Raw genomic sequence first — 22985 nt, 5'->3', positions numbered from 1 at the left:
TTGAAATCCTGTCCCCCAAGGTGATGGCATTAGGAGGTGGGGCGGGGGGGAGGTGGTCTGGAGGTGATTAAACCTCAGGAGTGGGATTAGTTTCTGTGTAAGAAGAGATATTGGATATTAATTGGATACTGGATATTCATTGGAAGGACTAATGCTGAATCTGAAGCTCCAATACTTTGGCCACCTGATGCGAAGAGTTGACTCATTGGAAAAGACCTTGATGCTGGAAAAGATTGAAGGCAGGAAAAGAAGGGGATGACAGAGGATGAGATGGTTGATAGCATCACTGACTCAACAGGCATGAATGTGATCAAACTCCGGAAGGTAGTGAAGGACAGGGAAGGCTGGCGTGCTGCAGACCATGGGGTCACAAAGAGTCAGACACAACTGAGCAACTGAACAATGACAACAAAAAGAGACAGAAGAACTTGCTCTCTCAGCTTCCATGTCATGTGAGGATACAATAAGATAACTATCTGAAAACCAGAATGAGGGTCCTCAGTGGACACCGGATCTGCCAGTACCTTGATCTTGAATTTCCCATCTGTCTAAACTCTGAACAATGAATTTCTGTTGTTTAAGTCCCCCAGTCCATGAACTGACTAAGACACATGGCATGAAAGTTAACAGCCAGCCCTTTGTACCTTGCTAGACACAATTAGAAATCCCAACTCACTCTCTCTCTCTCTCTCTCATTAGCTGAATTGTTCTAGGAAAGTCACTGAGTCTCTCTGAGCCTCAGTTTATTTTTCTGTGAAGTGGGGACTACAATAGTGGATACATCCTGAGATTTCTGTGAGGATTTTATAAGCTGATGCATGTGAAATCTTTACATGGTGAATGGTATGTGGTAGGCACTGGATACATGGAAACTGGTTCTCTGTTGAGAATAAATCAAAAGAGTAAACACAGCAAGGCCCTTTTAATGCTCTCAGCAACCTTGTGTGATGTATTGTCATTCTCACTCTGAAAACGAGGCAAGGAGCTTCGGGTGGACACATGACTGGCCTGAGGAATTGCCCCAAGATCATCAGGAAGCAGGTGGACCAGCAGCTCCTTACCCCTCTCCATCCTTTCACATCCTGACCTTCTCCTCCCAATGATCTGCCTCACCAGGCATCTAAAGTAACATTCACACCACTCATGAACCACATACCAAGTCGCTTCAGTCGTGTCTGTCTCTTTGTGACCCTATGGACTGTAGCCCGTCAGGCTCCTCTGTCCATGAGATTCTCCAGGCAAGAATACTGGAGTGGATTGCCATACCCTCCTCCAGGGGATCTTCCCTACCCAGGGATAAAACCAGTGTCTCTTACATCACCTGCATTGGCAGGTGGGTTTTTTTACCACTAGCGCCACCTGGGGAGCCCAGTGAACCACAGTTTCTGGAACACTTTTGCACACCAAGCTATCCTATCCAAGCATGCAGACATCTGAACTGGTTTCCACTCTTTGCAACAATCTCCCGTCAAGTTTTGTAGAAAGCTGCCAGCATCTGCCTTCACACTCCTTATTCCATATGACCATCCAACAACCATGTGACGGGTCCAAAGGAGCCCAGTTACCCTCACTGAGTCCATGAGAAAAGTGAGTTTCAGCAGGGAAAGTGATGGATGCATGAAGTCACACAGAACCGAGGCTGTGGAGGCCCTGGTCAATGCCTATTGCTCAATACACTCAAGCCAAACTTGCAACTGGGATGACGGCTCCACGGCCCTGGGTGTATTTTGCATGAACCCACTCAGTGACATCATGTACAATTCCTCACGGATGGTCACCCTGCTGGGGACTGCTGATAAACATCTTTTCAAAGTCTCTACCTACTGTCAGCATCAGTCACAGTTCCCTTACTGCCCCAGAAGGTGAACTGGGAAAGGAAAAAGAGGGAAGGAATGGAAACCACCAGAGAGACAGATGGAGGTCTCACCGCTGAAGCAAGGACTTGTCTCGATAGAGCTAGAGTCATCATGTGGATATCCAGACTCTGGAGTCACCAAGACAGAAGCAAGTGGGAGACCCAGCTTTGAGGCCATCCACCATCTTTATCAGGCTACTCAGCACGCAGTCCACAAAGAGTACCAGGGGTGACCCAGTCGGCCCCAAACCCAGCACTGTGGAAGCCACGCAACTGACAACACACGAGACAAATCTCCAGGAGACTGTGCAGAGCACAGTCACAACCACAGCACCCACTTCATGCATCACAGAAGAAAATGGTTTCAGAAAGTCCTCCAAAGAGACAACAAAACCACATTTCCTACCTCAGTTGTGCTGGCAGCCAGGCTTGCTGAAACCTGCAAGTTAAAAGAAAAAAAGACATTAGTATTGATTCAACAAGAAGGTAATTGGATTAATTGTCTTTTTAAAGGAACTGGCATCAATAATTTGTTATGACCCGAGGGGACAATGGGTGGGACGGACACACACACACACACACACACACACTGAGGTGCTTTTTCTTCTATCAAGCACAGGAGCAAGATTTGTTTTTCCAGTCCTGTGAATAAGGTGAAGAGGATAATTAATATTTTCAACACATTATAACAATCTTGCCAGGAAGAAAAAAGGGGAAGGGCTGTGTGCAATGCCCATGCACTGATAATGATTAAATGAACACCAAAAAAAGCAAAGGCATTGAAGACATTGAGGGTTCTTTTTCCCTTAAAGTTTTGAGTCAGTGTTCTGAAAAGGTACAACTACAAACTACAGAAACTGCAACCTTCTGTTCCAAAATGCCTCAAACACTCTGAACTAAAGAGCGATGCCAAGGATTGTGCCATGCTCTTTATGTCATCCCCAGAACAACTTTTATTATCCCATTTCATTGCTGAGAGTATTGAGCTTAGAAGAAAAGTAATCTTTTCCAGCTCAGAAAGTTATTCAGTAGAGGAAGTTAGATTTAAGCTCAAGAAAAAGTCACAGACTTCAGGCTCCTACCCACAGCCCGTTCTGCACTAAAGGACTTGACTTAGACTCCACCCACCATTTTCAAGGTGGCTTCCCCCATGGCACTAGTGGTAAAGAACCTGCCTGCCAATGCACGAGACATAAGAGAGGTGGGTTTAATCCCTAGGCAGGGAAGATCCCCTGGAGGAGGGCTTGGCGACTCACTCTAGTATTCTCACCTGCAGAGAATCCCATGGACAGAGGAGCCTGGCAGGCTACAGTTGGCTACAGTCTATAGGGTCTCAAAGATTTGGACATGACTAAAGCAACTTAGCACACACACCTGCACCAAGTTCATATATGCAGAGAGGGAACCTCCTATCTAGGGGCAGATAGGGTGTTATTTTTCCCCTGATGACTCCAGGAATTATCTCCCCCACAGCTCTCTACTTACACCTGAGGCTGACCTGGCCATCCTCGGCCTTATTTTCCTGCCAGCCAGCTATGAACTGAGTTGAGTCTACTCCCACTCCAAATTCATGAAGCTCTAACCCTCAATGTGATGGTATCTGGAGGTGAGCCCTCGGGAGATGATTAAGTTTAGATGAGGTCTGAGTGAGTCCCCCAGGATGGGATTAGGGCCTTTTATGAGACACCAGAGTTTGCCTCCTGTCTCTCTCTTCACCTTCTTGCACCAAGAAAAGGCCATATGAAGACACAGTAAGAAGGTGACCACGTGAAATCTACAGAGAGAACTCTCACCAGACACAACCCTGCTGGCTCCTTGATGGCGAACTTCCAGCCTCCGGAATTGGGAGAAACAAACCCCTGTTGTTTAATCCACCCAGTCTATAGTATTTTGTAACCCGAGTAACCCAAGCTCACTAAGACAAGCCAATACCAGCTCACAGCTGTGAATCAACTAAGGGCTTAAGAATGCATGGGTTCCTGAGTTAGATGAACAGGCCTGTAGCCCCACACCCCCCCCCCCCCGGCTCCCATTACCCTCACTCCGGCGCTCACCCCCAGGGAACTAGACCAGCCCTCGCTGAAGCCATCAGCGCCAGAAGCAGCCGAGGCAGTGCTCGCTTCCCACTGGGCAGCTTTCAAGTGTCATCAGTCTGCTAAACAGGAGGCCAGACTTTAGACTGACCTCAGCCAAGAGGATGCATTAGTTAGTGTCCTGAGGTTTAGCAAGGTACGAGTCCGGGGGCCAGCCATGGGGAAACCGCCAAGGTGTGATGAATATCGGAGCCCAGGGCACCTCCGCCCTTACCTTCCTTTCCCTCCCTGCCCTCTGTCCTTTCTGTGGTGGGGCTGGGAAAGCAGCTGGTCCCAAAAAGAGTGGCCATATCCCTAAAGCACAAGTGCACAAGGTCCCTGGCTACATAGCTCTGTGTGTGTGTGTGCACACACGCGTGTGTAAAGTAAAGCATGCCATTCAACAGCTGCAGGTCCCTGGCAGTGCATGACAATACAGCTCTCAGGTGCCCTCTCGAACTTCCTCTGCTTCATACTCTTAGTCTGAGTCTCCTAACATTGTGCATTTTGGTCACACGACCCCTTTCATTCCTCCCTATTAGGCAAGCCTGCTTCTTGCATCTTCCTGAGATAAACACACATCAACAAAGAGGAGTAGGCGTGGCTGTTGACGGAAGCACTGTTGGTGATAACAAGACGCTTCTAAAACATTTTAAAATTTATTTAAATTGGAGAATTATTACTTTAAATATTGTGATTTTTTTGCCATCAGATCAGATCAGACCAGTCGCTCAGTCGTGTCTGACTCTTTGTGACCCCATGAATCACAGCATGCCAGGCCTCCCTGTCCACCACCAACTCCTGGAGTTCACTCAGACTCACGTCCATCAAGTCAGTGATGCCATCCAGCCATCTCATCCTCTGTCTTCCCCTTCTCCTCTTGCCCCCAATCCCTCCCAGCATCAGAGTCTTTTCCAACGAGTCAACTCTTTGCATGAGGTGGCCAAAGTACTGGAGTTTCAGCTTTAGCATCATTCCTTCCAAAGAAATCCCAGGGCTGATCTCCTTCAGAATGGACTGGTTGGATCTCCTTGCTGTCCAAGGGACTCTCAAGAGTCTTCTCCAACACCACGGTTCAAAAGCATCAATTCTTCGGTGCTCAGCCTTCTTCACAGTCCAACTCTCACATCCATACATGACCACAGGAAAAACCATAGCCTTGACTAGACGGACCTTTCTTGGCAAAGGTATTGCCTCTGCTTTTTAATATGCTATCCAGGTTGGTCATAACTTTCCTTCCAAGGAGTCAGCATCTTTTAATTTCATGGCTGCAGTCACCATCTGCAGTGATTTTGGAGCCCAGAAAAATAAAGTCTGACACTGTTTCCACTGTTTCCCCATCTAGTTCCCATGAAGTGATGGGACCAGATGCCATGATCTTCGTTTTCTGAATGTTGAGTTTTAAGCCAACTTTTTCACTCTCCTCTTTCACTTTCATCAAGAGGCTTTTTAGCTCCTCTTCACTTTCTGCCGTAAGGGTGGTGTCATCTGCATACCTGAGGTTATTGAGATTTCTCCCGGCAATCTTGATTCCAGCTTGTGTTTCTTCCAGTCCAGCGTTTCTCATGATGTACTCTGCAATAAGTTAAATAAACAGGGTGACAATATACAGCCTTGACGTACTCCTTTTCCTACTTGGAACCAGTCTGTTGTTCCATGTCCAGTTCTAACTGCTGCTTCCTGACCTGCATACAAATTTTTCAAAAGGCAGATCAGGTGGTCTGGTATTCCCATCTCTTGAAGAACTTCCCACAGTTGATTGTGATCCACATAGTCAAAGGCGTTGGCATAGTCAGTAAAGCAGAAACAGATGTTTTTCTGGAACTCTCTTGCTTTTCCCATGATCCAGCAGATGTTGGCAATTTGATCTCTGGTTCCTCTGCCTTTTCTAAAACCAGCTTGAACATCTGGAAGTTCATGGTTCACATATTGCTGAAGCCTGGCTTGGAGAATTTTGAGCATTACTTTACTAGTGTGTGAGATGAGTGCAATTGTGCGGTAGTTTGAGCATTCTTTGGCATTGCCTTTCTTTGGGATTGGAATGAAAACTGACCTTTTCCAGTCCTGTGGCCACTGCTGAGTTTTCCAAATGTGCTGGCATATTGAGTGCAGCACTTTCAAGCATCATCTTTCAGGATTTGGAATAGTTCAACTGGAATTCTATCATCTCCACTAGCTTTGTTTGTAGTGATGCTTTCTAAGGCCCACTTGACTTCACATTCTAGGATGTCTGGCTCTAGGTCAGTGATCACACCATTGTGATTATCTGGGTTGTGAAGATCTTTTTTGTACAGTTCTTCTGTGTATTCTTGCCATCTCTTCTTAATATCTTCTGCTTCTGTTAGGTCCATACCATTTCTGTCCTTTATCGAGCCCATCTTTGCATGAAATGTTCCTTTGTTGTTTTTTTGTTTGTTTGTTTTGTTTTTAATTTTATTTTTAAACTTTACATAATTGTATTAGTTTTGCCAAATATCAAAATGAATCTGCCACAGGTATACATGTGTTCCCCATCCTGAACCCTCCTCCCTCCTCCCTCCCCATACCATCCCTCTGGGTCGTCCCAGTGCACTAGCCTCAAGCATCCAGTATCGTGCATCGAACCTGGACTGGCAACTCGTTTCATACATGATATTTTACATGTTTCAATGCCATTCTCCCAAATCTTCCCACCCTCTCCCTCTCCCTCTCCCACAGAGTCCATAAGACTGTTCTATACATCAGTGTCTCTTTTGCTGTCTCGTACACAGGGTTATTGTTACCATCTTTCTAAATTCCATATATATGCGTTAGTATACTGTACTGGTGTTTTTCTTTCTGGCTTACTTCACTCTGTATAATAGGCTCCAGTTGGTACCTCTGATTTTCTTGGAGAGATCTCTAGTCCTTCCCATTCTGTTGTTTTCCTCTATTTCTTTGCATTGATCGCTGAAGAAGGCTTTCTTATCTCTTCTTGCTATTCTCTGGAACTCTGCATTCAGATGCTTATATCTTTCCTTTTCTCCTTTGCTTTTAATTTCTCTTCTTTTCACAGCTATTTGTAAGGCCTCCCCAGATAGCCATTTTCCTTTTTTGCATTTCTTTTCCATGGGGATGGTCTTGATCCCTGTCTCCTGTACAATGTCACGAACCTCTGTCCATAGTTCATCAGGCACTCTATCTATCAGATCTAGTCCCTTAAATCTATTTCTCACTTCCACTGTATAATCATAAGGGATTTGATTTAGGTCATACCTGAATGGTCTAGTGGTTTTCCCTACTTTCTTCAATTTAAGTCTGAATTTGGTAATAAGGAGTTCATGATCTGAGCCACAGTCAGCTCCTGGTCTTGTTTTTGTTGACTGTATAGAGCTTCTCCATCTTTGGCTGCAAAGAATATAATCAATCTGATTTCAGTGTTGACCATCTGGTGATGTCCATGTGTAGTGTCTTCTCTTGTGTTGTTGGAAGAGGGTGTTTGCTATGACCAGTGCATTCTCTTGGCAAAACTCTATTAGTCTTTGCCCTGCTTCATTCTGTATTCCAAGGCCAAATTTGCCTGTTACTCCAGGTGTTTCTTGACTTCCTACTTTTGCATTCCAGTCCCCTATAATGAAAAGGACATCTTTTTTGAGTGTTAGTTCTAAAAGGTCTTGTAGGTCTTCATAGAACCGTTCAACGTCAGCTTCTTTTTTGCCATACATCAGTACAAATTGGCCATGGGTATACATGTGTCCCCCACATCCTGAACCCCCCCCATTTCCCTCCCCACCCTGTCTCTCCAGGTTGTCCACAGAGCACCAACTTTGGGTACCCTGTGTCACACATCAAATTCCCCCTGGCTGTCTACTCTACATATGGTAACGTACATGTTTCAAGGCTATTCTCTCCAATCATCCCACCCTCTCCTCTTCCCACTGAGTCCAAAAGTCTGTTCCTTACATGTGTCGCCTTTGCCGCCCTGCACATAGGACCACTGGTACCAGAACAGAAAAGGACATTTCTCAAACACTGTTAAAGCCATTTGCATTCAAATTATGAAAGCAAAGAATGGCTCCAGTGAAACACAACACGTGTAACCTGGATGTGGCTGCTGGACTGCCAGTTTCCGATGCTCTAAGCCAAATCAATTACAGTCCAGCCACATTATAAAATAGTATGCTACAACCAGAATGAATGGGCTGAATCCCAACATTTTGACATGAAAAATTCTACCACACATACTGCTAATGGACAAGAAAAGATGGAGAACAGCACATACAACATTGTTGTTTAATCGCTAAGTCACATCTGTCTCTTCTGTGACCCCATAAACTGTAGCCCATCAGGCTCCTCTGTCCATGGGATTCTCCAGACAATAATACTAGAAGCAATTGCCATTTCCTTCTCCAGCATACAATGATACCAATATTCTAAAAAAAAATTAACTGAAGTATGTAAACATTTGGGGGCTCCCCAGATGGCTCAGTGGTAAAGAATCCTCCTGCCAATGCAGGATATAGAGGAGATGTGGGTTTGATCCCTGGGTCAGGAAGACCCCCTGGAGAAGGAAATGGCAACCCACTCCAGTATCTTGCCTGGGAAGTTCCATGGACAGCGGAGCCTGGTGGGCCATGGTCCATGGGGTCACAAAAGAGTTAGACATGACACAGTAACTAAGCACAGCACACACATATACCTTATATATTCCTATAACTGAGCAGGACCCTATGGGGCCTTCCCAGGACAGACCGCTCCCCATAGCCTCTGCTTTAGCTCCTCTCTGATGTATCTAGATAACAGTATCTGATGCACATTTTATGATTTGTTTCATGGATGCTAAAACCCACACCAAAGGGAAGAAGTGCTTGATGACCATGAGCACATAGCCCCCAGACCTACAGGTGCCTAAAAATTGATAATGTTAGCCCCTGGGACATCACCCTGTTAAGTCGACATCAACCAATCAGAGAGCTGTGCAGGAGCTGATCATATGTTCTGTGGCTCCCCTCCACCACCCGGCCTTAAAAAATGTCTCCCTAGGGCTTCCCTGGTGGCTCAGTGGTAAAGAATCTGCCTGCTAATGTAGAGGACATGGGTTCCAGCCCTGGTCCCAAAGGATCCCACTTGCTGTGAAGCAACCAAGCCAGTGTGTATGCCACAACTACCAAGCCTGTGCTCTAGAGCCCATGAGCCAGAACAGAGAGCAGCCCCCACTCATGGCAACTAGAGGAAAGCCCTCCCAGCAGTGAAGACCCAGCACAGCCAATAAACAAATAAGCACATCTCCCTGAAACCCAACAGGGAGTCTGGGTGCTTCTGAGCACTAGCCCCCAGGACTCCTTGCTTGGCACCTGCAATAAACTCTGCATTTTCTTCACCACAAGCCAGTGTCAGCAGATGGGGTAGAGAACCCAAGTTTGGTTTGGTATCATTCCTCCTCCCATACTCACCTCTTCAGTCACACACACACACATAGATGTATGTCTAAAAACATGTCTAGGAGGATATACATTGAACCAACCAAAGTTTTACCTCTAAGGAGGAATTTGGAATGTGACTGGGGCTTGATGGTTTGAGGAAAGTCATGGGGAACTTTCTATTTTTCTGAATTGTATGAAAATTTTTCATTGAGCATGTATCCGTATATTATTTGCCAAGCTAAACATACATTTAAAATACGATTTAAAAAACAAAGTTTTACTGTTCCCATTAGAGAATCTACAGAAATGTTGGCTTGTCTCATTGAAGGCAGAACTCAAAACAGCTCTCTTTCCCATTCATATATATGATGACACAGAGGAGAAGGTGGGCCATACGGTGATGCAGTAGGGAGTGGTGGGCCTGTGGACAATTGGAGGTAGATTTCATTTCATTTATGACTTATAATTCTACTTTTACAAAAATAGATGGAAATCCTCTTGATGGGGGTGAAAGAGAGTGAAAAAAAAACTCAGCATTCCAAAACATAAAATCATGGCCTCTGGTTCCATCGCTTCATAGCAAATAGATGGGGGAAAAATGGAAGCAGTAACAGATTTTATTTTCTTCGGCTCCAAAATCACTGTGGATGATGACTGCAGCCATGAAATTAAAAGACAGTTGCTTCTTGGAAGGAAAGCTATGGCAAACCTAGACAGCATATTAAAAAACAGCAGAAACATCATTTTGCTGACAAAGGTCCATCTAGTCAAAGCTATGGCTTTTACAGTAGTCATGTAAGGATGTGAGAGCTGGACCATAAAGAAGGCTGAGTGCTGAAGAATTGATGCTTTCAAATTGTGGTGCTGGAAACAACTCTTGAGAGTCCCTTAGACAGCAAGGAGATCAAATCCTAAAGGAAATCAACCCTGAATATTCATTGGAATGGACTGATGCTGAAGCTCCAATCCTTTGGCCACTTGATGTACAGAGCCAGTTCATTGGAAAAGACCCTGATACTGAGAAAGATGGAGGGCAGGAGAAGGGAGCAACAGAGGATGAGATGGTTAGATGACATCATTGACTCTGTGCATGAGTTTGAGCCAATCTGGGAGATAGTGAAGAACAGGGAAGCCTCACGTGCTGCAGTCCTTGGGGTCACAAAGAGTTGGACATGACTTAGCGACTGAACAATAGCAACAAAGAAAAGCAAATGTTGAAATTAACTAGAATTCTACATATTATATTCAGTGTCGATTTTATGGTCATAATCATGTGAGATTCACCCCTGACACAGGGAGCTCTGGGTTATCCAGGAACATGGTACCCACAGACTTTGAGGCCTGTCTGTAATCTGCTGTGGCAGGGTGGGCAGACAGAGGATGGGGGAGCCAGCTGGGTGGGGAGGGTTCTTTAAGGGCTGCAGTTTCCAGGCTGAGGCACTTGGCTTTTATCTCATCAGTAGCAGCCACCATCAGAGGCTTCCCGGCGGGGGGCTGATATGATTAGAGCCTTGTTTGAGGTGGGCCATTCTGTGGACCAGTACAGGGCACAGAGGGAGTGCAGGAAACTCCCAGCAGGACACTCCTTAGAGCTTTGTTCCAGTGGCTTCCTATCCCTTTAATCATTTCCCTTCCTCTACCTGTGTTTGAAATCACAAAGATTAAGGGGTTCCTCCTCGCTTGTGCCAGGAACTTGATGTATGTGATTCTTTCAGTCCTCACCTCAACCCTAGGAGCTGGTTCTTGAGCCAGATTTTCAGATGGGGAAACTGAGGTCGGGATGCTAAGTTCCTTTCCCACAATCAGGACTGGGACTATGGTGTTTGAACCCAGGTCAGACTCCAAAACTGCCCTCAAGACCCAGGCAGGGTCTGGTGGAGATACAAGACTTCCTACAAATTAATAGAAGTGTTGTCATTCAGTTGCTCAGTCATGTCTCTTTCTGGTCCTGTGGACTGCAGCACGCCAGGCTTCAATGTCCTTCAGTATCTCCCACAGTTTGCTCAAACTCACGTCTGTTGAGTCAATGATACCATAAGACCGTCTCATCCTCTGTCACCCTGTTCTTCTCTTGCCCTCAATCTGAGTCAGTTCTTCATATCAGGTGGCCAAATTATTGGAGCTTTAGCATGAGTCCTTCCAATGAATGTTCAGGGTCAATTTAGGATTGGCTGGTTTGATCTCCTTGCTGTTCAAGGGACTCTCAAGAGTCTTCTTCAGCACCACAATCCAGAAGCATCAATTCTTCTGAAGGTGCTCAGTCTTCTTTATGGTCCAACTCTCACATCTGGTACATGACTACTGGAAAACCATGGCTTTGACTAGATAGACCTTTGTCGGCAAAGTGACATCTCTACTTTTCAATATGCTGTCTATGTTTGTCATAGCTTTCCTTCCAAGGATATTCATCTCTTGCTCACATAACAACTATAGGTGGGAGAATGTATTAGAGGCCAGTTCTCCTCCACAGCATCATTCAGGGCCCCAGGCAGAAAGAGGTCCTGCCATCTTTAACATGCGGCTTCCCCATGACCAGAAAGCCAGATGGAGGAGGATACATGAAAGAACTCAAGTAGGTGGTCTTTATGGACCAGACCCAGGAGTCCCATATATCATTTCAGCTTATATCCCATTGGCTAGAGTTCAGTCACAGGGCCACCTACAATGGCAAGGCGTTTGGACATGTGGTTGAGCTATATGTCAGAGAGAAGATGGTTGTGCAGAACAGGGCTGGCGGGCCTGGCCACACCTCCTCACTGCAGCCCTGCCTTGCCTGAGAGCCCCCTCCATGGCTCCTTGATAGAAAACCCACCTCCAGTTGACCTCCCCCAATGTCTCCTGGTGATCAGTCTGGCAGATAAGACAGTCTCCTGTTGGCTGAGGTCCCCTCACCTTGCAGCTGGTCCTCTGGGGTGCACCAGCCACGTGGCTCAAACCTAGCTCTCTGTGTGTCCTCTAGACCTGCAGGAAACTAACAAGTCCTTTCACAAGAGCAGAGATTGAAGCTGAACCTCCTTCTGTCTCTCCTGGTGTCTCCTCCCCCAGCTCGAACCAGCAGAAAGGGGGGACAGGAAGCTGCACCAGCCAGCTGATTCCTCTTCTTGCTGGCATCCCAGTGTTTACAGGGGATCCCTTCGGAGCTCACCTGGTCTTCAGGTTGACACTGATAACTCTCCTCTCTACCCTGAAACCTCTCTAGTCTTCCACTCTTCTCTCTGGTCAGTACTGGTAACAGCAGAGCTGGCTCATCCCCTCGTGGACCCAGAGGAGGTCCCTGAACCCATTGTGTCTGGCCCTCTTTCAAGTATAAGAGGCGCTCAGCATTCTTCTGCCTTCACTTGGGGTCAAAATGATCTATTCTGGGAAGACAGGAACTGTCTTCCAGTCACCTTGACCAAAGCATCCTGCCAAAGGCTGTGAATGTGTTGCCAAACTGGGTCAACTTGTCCCTGAATGGATTAAATCTCTGGGTTGTTTTCACTGGTGTCAACAGAACACTTTGAAGTGCTGTTGTCAGAGGGTGGGGAAGCAGAACAAAGTGTGTGGAATAAGACAAACAAGGTCCCTGCCTCTCCGAAGCTGGGGGGCTCTGAGAAGGTCACTTCCCTGACCTGAGAGAGTTGATTTCTCTATAAGCTGTGCACAGGGAAACTTGTCCCCAAGTGGTGTGGATTCTGTGTTGGCTCGTGATTAGTATACACTGGTGTCTTCAGCACCTCCCTGCTGTGTGTGTGTGAGTCCCTGAGCAATCTGGGGCTGTAGAAAAGCTGTGGAGTTGAGTCCTGGGTTCCAAATCTGCTTCCCCTCACCACCACCATGCTAGGTATGTCATCTGGGGCACATATGGTGACTGAAATCTGCCACACGTTCTTTGGTGCTTCTCCTGAGAAGATGTGGGGTCTATGCTCCCAACCCTTGAATCTAGGCAGGCTTTAAAACTTCCCTGACCAGGACTTCCCTGGTGCTCCCACTGCAGGGGGACCAGGTTCAATATCTGGTCGGGGAACTACATCCCACATGCTACACTCAGACTCGGAGTGGTCAAATAAATAAATACATTTTAAAAATACATTTGTTTTCCTCTGGCTTACTTCACTCTGTGTGATAGGCTCTAGGTTCATCCACCTCATTAAAACTGACTCAAATGTGTTCCTTTTTATGACTAAGTAGTATTCCATCGGTTTTATCCATTCATCTATCAGTGGACATCTAGGTTGCTTCCATGTCTGTAACAAGCTAGAGGGGTGGGAAAGGGTGGGAGGTGGGAGGGAGGGGACATATGTAAACCTATGGCTATTTCATATTGACCTTGACAGAAATCAAACCATTATTTTAAAGCAATTATCCTTCAATTAAAAATAAATAAGATTTTAAAAAATAAAAGGAAACAATGGCTTCTTTAAAAAAATTTAAAAAATAAAACTACCCTAATCACCAGATTACAGCAGAAGGAATGTTCTGTCTTTTCCGGGCCAGATTTAAAAGATTGGATGTGTCCACTGCTGTCCAGGGGGCCCTCTCTGGGTGTCCTTCATGCCCACCAGAGGTCTGACTACCCTGAGGCCACATGGAGGCACTCTGATGGACAATCCCAGCTGACCCCACACCTCCAGCCTCCCTGGCCGATGTGCCAACCACCTCGCACCGTGGCCCCCCGCAGGCAGTTGAACGCCACCAGGAAACCTCAGCCCACCCACGCCCAGCACACCCTGCCTGGATCCCTGACCCACAAAATCTTGAGCTGTAATGAATGGTTGTTGTTTAGAGCTGTTAAGTCCGGGGTACTTGGATACACGGCAATAGATGCTCACAACAAAAGGTACTTATGCTCTCTAAGCCTATAATTTCATACTTATAAAACAGAAAACATGTTTTTACAAGATAAGTCCTAAGAATTAAGCAAAGAACATATATTTAAAGCCCTTGGTCCCTGGCACACAGCAAGCTTTGAGTTTCAGCGCGTGAGCATGTGTGCCGGCCTTTGTGCATCTCCACGTGCAACAGACGATTGACTGTCAAGCAACGCCTCTCAGAGCACACAATTTGATTTCCAGCTGGTAAAATGTATATGGGTTGCTCTGAATTCACATACACCTAGGCTTTATAAATCCCTGCCCCACCACTTACAGGACTTCCCTAGTGGCTCTGTGGTAAAGAATCCGCCCGCCAATGCAGCAGACGTGGGTTCGATCCCTGAGCTGGGAAGAGTCCCTGGAGAAGTACATGGCAACTCACTCCAGTATTCCTGCCTGGGATATCCCATGCACAGAGGAGCCATGGGGTTGCAAAAGAGTCAGACGTGACTGAGTGACTGAAACAAAGAAAAACACCACTTAGAAGCTGTGTGCACACCCGAGAGCGCTACCTCTCCTCTCAGGATCTCAGTTTCTTCAATTAGAAAACAGATATAAAAAGATATCTTGCTGTCTTTTTGGCGAGGATTCGATGGGAATGTCTGGCCTAGAGTTAGAGATTGGGAAGGAATAACCATAGTCTTAGTTTGGTGGCATAACTGTTACAGTAGCAGCATTCATAAAGCTGATATTTTGAGCTCCACTGAAGTTAATGGAGCAGTCTTTGAATAGACTCCCCCAAAGGGGTATTTCTGAAAGCAGGTAGCATCCCCTCTCCCCACCACCTCTCTCTTCTATTCTAGCTCAGGACTTTATTCCAGTCCTGAGCTGCCAGAACTCAGCCCAGATTTTGAAGTGTGAGTGTAAAAAAGAAAAGAGCCCATTCACAGATGATACTCAACGCTCCCCTCCCTCCCTGAACCAAATTCCGTAGGCTCTGGGATGCCCAATGAATAAAAGCCTCTTAAAATTCTTCCAGAAAATGCACAAGGTTTCTCTTAATAAATCTCGCTGTCAGGAATGAAATATTTACATGCACTTGCTTCAAAATGCTGGCAGCTTGTAACCGAAGAACAGTCTTACTTGTGGCGATGAACAACCACCTTGGGTCCATCCTGTAGATGATTTTGAGAGGAGCGAGAGGATGCAGGGAAGGGAAAACTGCAGCAGGAAGGCCGAGCCTCGGAGAGAGGAGCCGACAAAACCCTGCCCTTGGTTTGCCCTTGAGGCTGGTGTTTAAGGAAGGTTAAACTGGCTCCAGCACTGGGTTGATGGGTGTCTGAGCTGTGACGAGCCCATCAGTCACCCTGACACATGCTGGAAAACACCGAGCGATTGCAAGCATTCCCTGAAGCTTAATTATGAGGCAGATGGGAGGCTGGGTTGGCACGAGGAGGAAGCCCTGGGGCTCCCCGCGCCCTGCCCCCACCCCTCCACCAGCATCCTGGAATCCTGGGGAGAAGTTGACACCATCCACATCTCCTTCCAAAGAGCTCCCTGTTGCTTTTTTTTTTTTTTTTCTTCTGAGGCCAGGCGGCAAGTTTTAAAAAACGCTCCTAAGATGGTTCTGCTTTCAAATTTAGCTCAGCAATCTGGAAATGTAGTTAAAGATCCTTAAAAAACCTCCTTTCTCTTTGACCCAGTAACTCTGCTCCTGGGAATGTGTCCTAAAGATGTACTGAAAATACAGCAAAAGCCTGTGGCACAGAATAATGCTGCGCAACACGTTTGTAATGGAGAAGACAATCGGAAACGACCTAGCTGTTCAAGAGTCGGGGATCGCCTCAGGGAGCTTAGTCATCACCCCTTCTCAGGGAGCACTGTATGACTGTGGAAGCAATGCTCCAGCAGAGTTTGAAACAACGTGGGAAAATGCTTACATATGAAGAAAGCAACAGAACATGACTGATATATACACCGTGCTAAGTCGCTTCAGTTGTGTCGGACTCTTTGTCACCCTATGGACCGTAGCCTGCCAGGCTCATCTGTCCACAGGATTCCCCAGGCAAGAATACTGGAGTGGGTTGCCATGCCCTCCTCCAGGGGATCTTCCCAACCCAGGGATCCAACCCATGTCTCTTACATCTCCTGCATGGGCAGACGGGTTCTTTACCACTAGAGCTCCCTGGGCAGCCTGACATATATACTGCATGATCTCAATTCTGTTAAAATATACATAGAAGGGACATGGGAAGGAAATGCCAAAGAAATATGTTTACAATTTTTCTCTTTGGGAAGTAAAGGCAGATGTTTCATTTTCTTCTTTCTCTTTTCTGCGCTTTCCAAGTTTTCTCCAGTAAACAAATGTACAGGAAGCTATTCTTTAGACACCATCTAGTTCCTGCCAGTCTTTTCAAATATTCTACCGTTTTCCTAATGCTGTCTTCCCCAGGGATTGGTAGTTCCAGAGCAACACTGGACTGGACTGTGCGACTTCAAATGGCACAAAACAGAGAGACAGGAAACCTGGCAGGATGAGCTTTGTGCAGTGAGTCAGGCGCTGAGCTGAGACTTGCGTCCATTCCCTTATTCACTCCTCACATCCTGCTTTGTTATTGTTTAGTCACAAAGTAGTGTCTGACTCTTGCAACCCCGTGGACTGTAGCCTGCAAGGCTCCTCTGTCCATGAGATTTCCCAGGCAAGAACACTGGAGTGGGTTGCCATTTCCTTCTCCAATGCATGAAAGTGAAAAGTGAAAGTGAAGTCGCTCAGTCGTGTCTGACTCTTTGCGACCCCATAGACTGTAGCCTACCAGGCTCCTCCGTCCATGGGATTTTTCAGGCAAGAGTACTGGAGTGGGGTGCCATTGCCTTCTCTGCCAAAGACTGCTAGGTAAGTGCTATTATCATCTTCTTATCAATGTTGTAGGAACTAAGAGCCTAGATAAGTTAAGAAACGTTTCCAGACAACATGGCAGTTTAAAAGTCAGGCTGGGAATGTGCACTCAGGTTGGGCTGAGTATACATTCCTTTCCCTCCCCTCCTTCATCATCAGCCCCAGATGGACAGGAGGTGCCCTAGCTGTCACAGCCCTTCCTTCCAAAGCCCTTATTGTAAGATTTGAATTGCTATGGAAACATCTCAGGATACACACCACCCACCCCACCAGCAGCCCCCACCACCTCATTTCTTCCAGTGCCTAGAATTCCATCACTAGAGATGCTTTCCTTTAGGTTATAAAGCCACCATACGCCTGTCCTCTTTGAAAATGTGTATCCAGCTGGGAGAGGAAATGGGGCTTAACGCCTGGACAAGAAGGGGGTGAAGAGTAGGGGCCGTATGCTGACCTGGGGTGTTCTCAGGCTGGGAAGAGGGGGGCAGAGCACGATTTATAAGCTGGGGTGTGTACAACTGTCATTCGGGGTTGCCCAGCAGTTCACCTCTTTTCTTAAAAACATCTCTATTCCAAGAAACCACCTCTCCCCCATCATGCGTGATCTCAGGGTGGAGGTGAATTGAGGTGGTCAGTTTCCCACTTCAGACTGAAAGGGCAGAGACCCCTTTCTTCATGCTGGCCGCACTTCAGGGTCAAAGGGAGCTTGACGAAAGGCAGCTGTCCAGGACGAAGCCCTGAGTGTTCTCCCATCCAAGTACTAACCAGGCCCAACGCTGCTTAGCTTCCAAGATCAGGCGGGGTTGGGTGTGTTCAGGGTGGTATGGCTGAGGACAGCCCCAAGTGGTCTAAGTCCATCAATCTGGGGAGGCCGCTGGACAGTGGTAGCCACCGAAGCCATCCAGGGGACTCTGAGGAGCAGACAGCATTGAGGACCCCTAGGCCAGATGCCTCTTCTCAGCCTCCCCAGGCCAGTGCGAGGCACACATGATCAAGCACTGTCCCCTCTGTGTCTTGAGATCTCAGACTGTTGAGTCAGCAACATGAGGGCAGACACAAATGGCTGGGGTGCATTTACCCCCATGGATGATGGGGCTCTGCCAGGACCAGACCTGAAAGGAGGATTTCCTTCTTCCAGTAACTGCAGGCCCAGTCTGGTTCTTGACCTCTTTCCAAGCTGGTTCTCCTGCCTTTGTACAGATTCTGAGAGCTCCATTCCAACAGATCCCTTTTGTCGGACCCAGGAGTAGACTGTGGTCACAAGGACGAGAAGGCACCACAAAAGGAGCACACAGATTTCCAGGACCACCAGAGCGTCCTGTTCATGAATGGTAGAAGCGACCAACCATCATCCAAAGATTCATGCTCCTGTTTCCCTCATGTGTAATTGCCACCAGGAAATGGCTGTACAGCCAGGGACTACATTTTCCAGGCTCCCCTGCAGCTCGATGGTACCATGTGACTAGTTTGCACCAATGGGATGTGACCAGTAATGATGTAAGCTACTTCCAGGCCAAGCAGCTTATGAGGCAGGTAGGCCTCTCTTTTTCTGAGCATTTCTGAATATTTCCCAGGCATTTCTAAATGTTTCTGGAGCCTCTGGGGACTGAAGGGAGGGGAATGCTGCCAGGTAAAAGAAATCTGGATCCTCGAATCACCTTATGGAGAGCTGGCAGGCCACCAGAGACACCTGTACTGGCTAAAGAAGCAAAATATAAACTTTATTGTGTTATAGGACTGTAACTGGGGGCTTGCTTTTTAACAAGGGCTGGTGTTCTCCTAACTAATACATTCTATTGCTACTGGTGATGATGATGACAATACTAAGAATAATATTGGTACCTTCAGCTAATGTTTCGGGAGAAATATCAATAACCTCAGATATACAGATGATACCATCCTTATGGCAGAAAGTGAAGAAGAACTGAAGAATTTCTTGATGAAAGTGAAAGAAGAGAATGAAAAAGCTGGCTTAAAACTCAACTCAAAGATTATGGCATCTGGTCCCATCATTTCATGGCAAATAGATGGAGAAACAATGGAAACAGTGAGAGACTTTATTTTGGGGGCTCCAAAATCACTGCAGATGGCAACTGCAGCCATGAAATTAAAAGACACTTGCTCCTTGGAAGAAAAGCTATGACCAACCTAGACATCATATTTTGCTGACAAAGGTCTGTCTATTCAAAGTTATGGTTTTTCCAGTAGTCATGTATGGATGTGAGAGTTGGACTATAAAGAAAGCTGAGCGCTGAAGAATCAATGCTTTTGAACTGTGGTGTTGGAGAAGACTCTTGAGAGTCACTTGGACTGCAAGGAGATCAAACCGGTAAATCTTAAAGGAAATCAGTCCTGAATGTTCCCTGAAAGGACTGATGCTGAAGCTGAAACTCCAACATTTTGGCCAGTTCTTTCTTCAAAAGAACTGACTCATTTGAAAAGACCCTGATGCTGGGAAAGATTGAAGGCAGGAAGAGAAGGGGACGACAGAAGATGAGATGGTTGGATGGCATCACTGACTCAATGGACATTAGTTTGAGCAAGCTTCGGGAGACTGTGGAGGACAGAGGAGTCTGGCGTGCTGCAGTCCGTGGGGTCGCAAAGAGTCAGACACGACTGAGTGACTGAACTGACTGATGTTTCTTCTTTTCCATTATTTTCTTAACAGAATCTTGAATACAGTTCCCAGCGCTATACAGTAGAACCTTTAGTTAATCCATCCTCTGTGTGATAGTTTGCAGGTGCTGATCTCAAACTTCAGTCCTTCCCTACCCCCACCCATCCCCCTCGGCAGTCACAAATCTGTTCTCTGGTCTGTTGTTTGGATGTTTATAATATGCCAAGCTCTTTGCTCAGGATCTTGCCTGTAGTAACTCAGTGGTTCTCAACCAGGGCTAATTTCTCCCCAAGGGACAGGTGGCCATGTCTGAAGATGTTTTGGTTGTCACACTGGGCAGGGGGTGGGGGTAGTTAATTGTCATCTAGTGAGTAAAAGCAGAGATGCTGCTGAACCCCCTACAATGCACAGGACAGATCCCCACAACTAAGAATTATCTGGCCCCAAATGGTACTAGTGTCAGAGCCAAGAAACCCCGTGGAAACTCACCAAATGCTAATCATCCTCACATTGAACACCATTATAATCCCCATTTTTCATTTGTTTTTTATACATCTCTCCCTCTCCTCTCTCCCCATGTCTGGAGAAAGAGACATAGAGAATAAATTTATCCCCGTTTTAAAGACACAGAAACAAAGGCCGAGAGAGTGTATGCTAGGAACACAGCTGGTCAGCATCGAGGCCAGCAGCCTCAGCCAGACGCCATCCTGCCTCTCTGCTGCCCGACCCCCCGGACTTGGCATCTCTGCTCTCTACCAAGCTGGACTAATCCCAGACTGCTGGGCTCCCTTTTCTGAGGGATCATTCAAACCGTCTCCACCATCCCTCAAAGGGGGGGACCTCGTTGCTACGGTCAAGGACGCCATCACTGAGCGAAACCACGAGACAGGTTCTGTGTTGTCAGGTTCAGCTGGACGGTAAATGATTCTACGAGCTGATCAGGCTTGGGGTCTGACTCAGGCTGAAATGAGACACTGCCTGTCAGACCCAGGCAAGGAAGGGGCAGGGCCAGCCGTACCCCAGCCCAGAGGTCTAGCACATTCCCCAGGTTTTAATCCTGTCGTCCACGTTTTGGGAAACTTAAGCGTGCAATTCCCTGACTTTCTATAATCCCCCAGCCATTCCCAGGCTGGGAGGTCAGAGCTGGCCAGGACACAGAACCCAACCCGGGGCTGAAGTGGTGAGTTTTCGGCTCTGTCTCTCACCATGGGACCTGCTCTTTCCCTGTGTTGCCCCCATTCAGTTCACACCACCTCATCGCTGCCTTCTCTCTCCATATAAGAGGCGAATCTAACGTCTGCAGACTGTCTCTCTCACTAGGGCAGGTCTGATCTGGGAGCATATAATCCCATTACAGTGGATAAGTGCTATCACTGAGGTGCCTGTCGTGAAAAGCCTTGTGGATCCAGAGAGAATAAGGTCAGAGCATCAGGAAGAGAAGGAAGGGCCACAGAAGGAGGAAGCGGCATGGAGCTGGGTCTCGGAGGATGGGTCAGTGCACTCTGAGAAGGAAAAGGCAGTGCCCAACCCAGAGTCCTCTTATCAGTCCAGTATGTCAGTCCCCCCACTGCTGTGAGTGTCGGTGGCCACCTTCTCTGGAGAATCAAACTTTATCCAAAGATGCCAAAGAGGAGAGCCCTGCCCCAGAGGTTGCATGCAAGCCAGTGGTAGAAACATACATTTTGCTTGCTCCAAGGTGGGCTGACAAGGGTCTGTATAGTCAAAGCTATAGTTTTTTCCAGTGGTCATGTACAGATGTGAGAGCTGGGCCCTAAAGAAAGCTGAGTGCTGTAGAACTCGTGATTTTGAACTGGAAGAGACTAGAAAAGGCATGCTGGAAAAGGCCCTTGAGAGTCCCTTGGACAGCAAGGAAACAAAACCAGTCCATCCTAAAGGAAATCAACCCTGAATATTCATTGGAAGGACTGATGCTGAACCCAAAGCTCCAATACTTTGGCCACCTGATGTGAAGAGGCAACTCATTGGAAAAGACCCTGATGCTGGGAAAGACTGAGACCAGGAGGAGAAGGGGGCAACAGAGGGTGAGATGGTTGGATAGCATCACTGACTCAATGGATATGAGTTTGAGCAAACTCTGGGAGACGGGGAAGGACAGGGAAGCCTGGTGTGCTGCAGTTCATGGGGTTGCAAAGAGGTGGACACGACTTAGCGACTGAAAAACAAAAGCAAGGTGTGAAAGCTCCGTGGTGCTCCTCACACCCCAGGGCTCCCTGTGGGACCAGGCTGAGGCTTGACTTCAGCCAAACTCCGTCTTTACCGAGCCTCTCATCCTGCCACCTTTACTTCTCGCCAGGTTCCTGCTCAAAGCACACTGCTTTCAATACCTATTTGCACAAGAATCACATGTCAGTTCTGCCTCTAGAGAATATGACCTAAGGCCTGGAGGAAGGGCATTCTGGGTGGTCAGGACAATTTGGGCAAAGGTTTGAAGGCTGATATGAGTTTGGAAGGTCAGCAAGCTTCTATGCAGTATTATTAATAATAATAATAAGTTAGCATTTACCAAGGATTATCCTGTAGGCTGCAAAAACAAAACTCTGCTCTCAGTATTTTTAAACATCATCTCAATCCTCATCACAGTTCTAAGATGCAGATTCTTATTGTCCTCAATATTAAAAATAGTTGGACTAAGGTGAAGTAATTAGCTCCAAGTGGTATGGCTGATAAGTGGCAGAGGGAATTCTGACTTCAAGTGGGTCTGAGTTCAGAGTCCTGGCTATCCAGACATGATGGTTGAAGTCTTAAGAAAGTCTCCACACGCGGGCAAGACATCCTGCTTCCTTCTCTCACCCATCTACCCAGCCACGGAGTTGTTGAGTTGCTAAATCATGTCCAACTCTTTTGCAACCCCGTGGACTGTAGTCTGCCAAGCTCTTCTGTCCATGGAACTTCCCAGGCAAGAATACTGGAGTGGGTTGCCATTTCCTTCTTTAGGGGACAGGGATCGAACCTGAGTCTCCTGCATTGGCAGGCAGGTTCTTTACCACTGAGCCATCAGGGATGCCCCCAGGCATGGACAGTTCCTTTAAAATATCCACACACAGGATGCCAAGCTTCGGGTTTCACTGTCACCTTTGAAGGCACAGGCTCAATGACTCCTTTTAATAGGATACAGTATTTACGGACCCCAAATGAAAAGGACAGCATGGAGGAATGCTGGGAACCTTTGATCGCACAGAGATGACATAATTTATGTTCTGCCACCACCGTCTTTGCCCCCACTCACTACAATATCGAATTGGAGAGGAAATTTGGTGATTGCTTCAGTTGGGCTGGGCCCATTTGTGCCCATGTGTTTTTCTTATTACCTTGTCCTGCCTGGTGATCCCTGAGTATTTCATCTCTTTGCTGGC

The 22985-nt window shown here is 46.9% G+C and overlaps 1 protein-coding gene across 8 annotated transcripts in view; it reads right to left on the bottom strand.

Moving 5' to 3' along the window:
• Positions 1 to 22985, bottom strand: part of RBFOX1 (RNA binding fox-1 homolog 1) — a 2433924-nt gene that overhangs the window by 1836051 nt on the left and 574888 nt on the right. For all 8 annotated transcript variants that reach the window (XM_024984898.2, XM_059881313.1, XM_059881315.1 and 5 more), the window contains exon 4: positions 2262 to 2294. In XM_024984898.2, coding sequence (XP_024840666.1) covers positions 2262 to 2294 — 33 coding nt within the window. The remainder of the gene's footprint in view (positions 1 to 2261; positions 2295 to 22985) is intronic.

This window comes from Bos taurus, chromosome 25 (genome assembly GCF_002263795.3).
Source record: "Bos taurus isolate L1 Dominette 01449 registration number 42190680 breed Hereford chromosome 25, ARS-UCD2.0, whole genome shotgun sequence".
Lineage (NCBI taxonomy): Eukaryota > Metazoa > Chordata > Mammalia > Artiodactyla > Bovidae > Bos > Bos taurus.
The sequence above is the reverse complement of the archived record's forward strand: the minus strand, read 5'-3'. Positions and strand labels throughout refer to the sequence as shown.